The 5,533-nt window shown below is 36.5% G+C and overlaps 1 protein-coding gene across 1 annotated transcript; it reads right to left on the bottom strand.

Annotated features, from left to right (window-relative positions):
• Positions 1–1,117: 1,117 nt before the first annotated feature.
• LOC106051117 (uncharacterized) lies at positions 1,118–3,475 on the bottom strand. Its single transcript, XM_013206245.2, has 3 exons — positions 3,239–3,475; positions 2,054–2,387; positions 1,118–1,451 (listed from the first exon to the last, which is right to left on the bottom strand). The coding sequence occupies exons 2-3, from the start codon at positions 2,360–2,362 to the stop codon at positions 1,395–1,397; spliced, it is 366 nt and encodes a 121-aa protein (XP_013061699.2). The 5' UTR covers positions 2,363–2,387; positions 3,239–3,475; the 3' UTR covers positions 1,118–1,394.
• Positions 3,476–5,533: the final 2,058 nt, after the last annotated feature.

Raw genomic sequence — 5,533 nt, 5'->3', positions numbered from 1 at the left:
TAATCTATGTTTGGGTGAGGTGAAGAAGTATTTGCATTATCATCTGGTAGGCATAGCACATTTAACTTTTTGCTGGCCAGACTATTATCATTCCATTGTAACTTTTTCTTCATTGTGAAGTTCTTTCTTCTGACCAGCATTGCGACTTGCCAATGTTCATTACTAGATTATTATCATGTGTTGTGTCATTGTCTTTGTCTAGCTAACATGTCACACGGTTCTAAACATTATTTGCTATTCGGAGTGTGTTCATTTAACAGGATTATCTCTATATGTTATTGCATTGTATATAGACTCATACAAATTAAATATTTTGTTTGTCTTAACGATTCAGCTTTTGTGTTAGTATTTGTTAAAAAAAAAGGTTTTATTTCAGGTAATCAAGAAAATGATGTCTATGTATTACAACTTGGCTCTTCTTGTATTTAGACTACTTGTAAGAAAACAAAAAGTGTACTTAGACTGAACTGATTTAAAATTGTGAGTTTCTAAAGACAGATTATCTTAATAAAACATTTATCATAGATGTGTGTTGACTTAAGCTAAAGAGTTTTTCGACGACATAAGCTTCTTAAGATGTGGTACCATGGGAAGACTTGATACTTGGTCATCTCTGTAATGGAAACCAAGAGGAGGGAGCACAAACCTAATACAATAGATCTTCCAACAAATCATTGGTAGTTTTTAGTCTAAATCTTACTCAAGCTAACAAGCAACTCAGCAGTCTCTTTCTTTCATACCCTTTCACACCTTGACATATATAGGGCAGATGATGTAGAAATTAACTGTTTTTATGACGAGGGTGTCATATGGCTAGCCCAACAACCAGCCATCTTTACTTTTCCCGAGTTGAGTGGGCTTGGGGGACCTCCTAAAACTTAAGGAATTCAAAGTCCCAGTCTTCACACAGATTTGAACTTGAGACCCCTCAATCCAAGCGCTTTACCACACAGCCACCATGCCCCATAATAAAGTCAAACAAGGTAGACAACACTTGTACCTATTGGTTATCGACCTTCTCTTAGCGCCCAGAAGGTCTGTTTGGAATTACATTGAAGAAGATTCTTATTTCCCTTGCTCAACAACTTGAAAGTACAAAGTGAACAACAACTCAGTCTAAAGCACTAAATCATTTATTCAACAAAAAAAAATCGCCTGGCTGCTCTTATAGTAGGCCCTAATCAACAAGAATGCTTTAGAAACAAATACTGGTACCAGTATATAACTATGTTTAAATGTATTAAAATGAAAAGCATTGTCATTATATGAAGTCTAAAATAAACTGATGTACCGATGATAATATTTCTTTCAAAACCAGTAGCTAGACTTAATGTTGTTACTTGTATATACTTGTTTGGAGGCAGACGTCAGATGGGTCAACATTGTAGTAGTCTTCAGTCTTTTTTGTCTTGCTCACATGGACATGCAGCTGAATTCTCCACGAAATGTTTCTGTGAAAGCAAATAAAAGGTTGGTCTTGGATTGTAGTTGTTGAAAACGCCAACATATGTATACCAGTACTTAGTCCTCTAAGCACTGCTGGTATGGGGCTTATGGTTTATGATCTTTGACTTACGAACAGCTAAACTTTATTCATAGCAATCGTTGTTGGTTTAATTTTTTAACATCAAAAACATTTATTTCCATTTTTTAATTCACGCACAGTTTATACAAATGTGAACAAATCTTTGTATAAAAAGTTGTTGACACAAAAATATGATAATTATTTATTCACTTTTTAAGTGCCTATGTTTGCATGGATCATTCAATGATAAAAAAAATTTAAAATAAACTTACCTTAAAAAAGTGAAATTTTTCACAATAAATAGGGCAAAATAGTCACACACAAAAAATAAATACTCATGTCAAGATATTTTCAAATTAATTTATCACTACAGACACACACACACAGACTCTACCGCTGCACTGACTTTGCGATGACTACATTCACTTAAGTTTATTTCGATAGATCAACCTTTAGGACACGACATACAACTGTGCTATAAACAAAAAGATCATCAAAGAACTCACAAACATTTTTATGTAGACCTACCATGAATACTGCTACGTAGAAGATGCTGTGAATAGACAGGACATAAAAGGCCTCCAGGCTGTACATGGACAAAATGGCCGGCGTGATGAAGAAGATCCCCAGTGTGATCAGTCTGCAGACCAGGCCAGCGTGCATCAAGAAGATTGTGTTCGGCACCAGTATCAAGCAGGCAAGCTCAGCACTGATGGCAAAGGCTGCCAAGTTGACAAAGAAGAAGCTGAACAAAAGTGCCACCCTTTCGAAGGTCAGCAGTTTCAATATACAGCAACGTTGGAAGAATGGCAAGGGGGGGTCTTTACGTTTAGCCATTGCAAGCTGTTCACTCTTATTTTACCTGTTCAACCAAAGGAAATGAAACAATGACCACATTAGAAGCTATTGTCAATTGTGGAGATACATCATCATAGTCAGTAAAAACGTCAAGTGTTGCATAAGAGACAAAGAATCATAGTCAAAATGTCAAGTGTAGCATAAGAGACAGCATCACAATGAGCACTTCGTTTTGACCGAATAGTCTTTGGTGATTAATAGTAATTACTAGTATTCATGAGAAAAATCTAAATACAAAGATTGAGTGATTCACCATGTAGGAAACATCTAAATTATCGAAATAGTCCAATAGCCCAGGACTTCAGCTTCATCCTAATACACAGGTTCAGTAGCTCAAAGTACAATCTCTCTCTAAATCGGTTGAGCAGTTGGAGGGCATGAGATCACTAGATTCTCACCTTTCTGTTACACTCCTAAAGGATTTTTATCAGAATAACAGATTCATTTGCACACATTACCCTCTAATTTATTTCCAGGCTAATTTGCGAGTTGACCACGTGACTGCAGCCTTGACCATTTTCAAACTTTGCATCCCATTATTTTCTTGGTAAGCCTCACATTTTTTAAATCAATAAAAGGGGGGGGGGGAGGATGGGGTAGGCAGTAGGCTGGATAATCTTCTGGTGTATCAACATAAGTAAAAAAAAAAAACAAAAAAAACCCTTAGACTCTAGATCTAGATCTGGACCGGATCTTTAGATGTAGGCTACAATAGACCCGATGGACCTCATTCCCCAAGCGTAAACAAACAACACTTAGCCACGTGATAATATTGATAAAACAACGAAAAAAACTGTCACGTGATAGCCTGTGTGTATTACGTAATTTGTATAGAAGAGATAGAGAATCACATACCTGTTAAAAGTTAAATAATAGCCAAACATTCTTCTGTGACTTTAGAACAACTACAACTAATGTTCAATACCTAGACTTTCTTCTTGTTTAGCTTCTTCCATGTAGGGCTTACTAAGCTTTAGATCTACTATAGACTACAATTATTATTTTTTTGTAAAATAAAACCTAGATTGAGTTAGAATCCAAGCCCCCCATAGAAACCCGTTTCTTGCAATTTGCTTGAAACCATTCACTTAAAGTGCACACCGACCTACAATGCACAACACAATAAAAGATATGAAAAAAAAAGTGAGAGATGCGAAAATTGTAAGTTGCATCATGGACCTTTCTAACATTTGAGGGGAGATAATAGTTCTAATTAGTAATACAAGCCAAGTGTCGAGCACTGTCCCAACATGGACTCAATGAATCAAGAGCAATAAGTGTTAGAAGTATCACAGCATGGACTCAATGAATCAATGGTAGAGAGCAATAAGTGTTAGAAGACTATCATAAGCTCATCAGAACATGGACTCAATGAATCAATGGTAGAGAGCAATAAGTGTTAAAAGTATCACAACATGGACTCAATGAATCAATGGTAGAGAGCAATAAGTGGTAGAAGACTATCTTAAGCTCATCACAACATGGACTCAATGAATCAATGGTAGAGAGCAATAAGTGGTAGAAGACTATCTTAAGCTCATCACAACATGGACTAAATGAATCAATGGTAGAGAGCAATAAGTGGTAGAAGACTATCTTAAGCTCATCACAATATGGACTCAATGAATCAATGGTAGAGAGCAATAAGTGGTAGAAGACTATCTTAAGCTCATCACAACATGGACTCAATGAATCAATGGTAGAGAGCAATAAGTGTTAGAAGACTATCTTTCATGGGAAGACCACCTTGGAACTCTGACAAAGAAAACAGCCCAGCGACTCTTTTTTCTATACAAACTCAACAGTTTTAAATTAAATAAGAAGATCCTTGAGACATTTTACGGCGCGACTGTACAAAATCTGCTAACATACGGAATAAGTTGTTGGCAAGGCAACGCCTCATCTAAACTGTTGCAACGTCTAGAAAACATCATTAAAAAAGCATCAAAAATTACACTCACAACATTACCACATTTAAAGGAACTTTTTGAACAAACGTGCCTAAGAAAAATCGAAAAAATCTTGGAAGACAACGGCCACCCGCTCCATCAGAACTACGCCAGGTCGTCGCGAAGTGGGCGACTGCTGTCAATCAAAACAAGAACGGAGCGGTACAAAAACTCGTTCGTACCTCACTCGGTCAGACTCTATCACCGCCACTCATTGATCAGGGAACATGAAATGCACCAAGATACCTGTGTGTAGTCGCTGAATGAACTCTTTATGTTGTCTGTTGTATTTATGTGTTTTTTTTCTGTTGTGTTGTCTTTATATGAGAAACGAGTCCTTGTAATCACAACAAATTTCCGTAAGGATCAATAAAGCAGTCTTAGTCTTAGTCTTAAGCTCATCACAACATGGACTCAATGAATCAATGGTAGAGAGCAATAAGTGGTAGAAGACTATCTTAAGCTCATCACAACATGGACTCAATGAATCAATGATAGAGAGCAATAAATGTTAGAAGACTATCTTAAGCTCATCACAACATGGACTAAATGAATCAATGGTAGAGAGCAATAAGTGGTAGAAGACTATCTTAAGCTCATCACAACATGGACTCAATGAATCAATGGTAGAGAGCAATAAGTGTTAGAAGACTATCTTAAGCTCATCACAACATGGACTCAATGAATCAATGGTAGAGAGCAATAAGTGGTAGAAGACTATCTTAAGCTCATCACAACATGGACTCAATGAATCAATGGTAGAGAGCAATAAGTGGTAGAAGACTATCTTAAGCTCATCACAACATGGACTCAATGAATCAATGGTAGAGAGCAATAAGTGTTAGAAGTATCACAACATGGACTCAATGAATCAATGGTAGAGAGCAATAAGTGTTAGAAGACTATCTTAAGCTCATCACAACATGGACTCAATGAATCAATGGTAGAGAGCAATAAGTGTTAGAAGTATCACAACATGGACTCAATGAATCAATGGTAGAGAGCAATAAGTGTTAGAAGTATCACAACATGGACTCAATGAATCAATTGTAGAGAGCAATAAGTGTTAGAAGACTATCTTAAGCTCATCACAACATGGACTCAATGAATCAATGGTAGAGAGCAATAAGTGTTAGAAGTATCACAACATGGACTCAATGAATCAATGGTAGAGAGCAATAAGTGTTAGAAGTATCACAAC

The sequence above is a fragment of the Biomphalaria glabrata genome, chromosome 8, assembly GCF_947242115.1.
Source record: "Biomphalaria glabrata chromosome 8, xgBioGlab47.1, whole genome shotgun sequence".
NCBI classification, from domain to species: domain Eukaryota; kingdom Metazoa; phylum Mollusca; class Gastropoda; family Planorbidae; genus Biomphalaria; species Biomphalaria glabrata.
The sequence above is the reverse complement of the archived record's forward strand: the minus strand, read 5'-3'. Positions and strand labels throughout refer to the sequence as shown.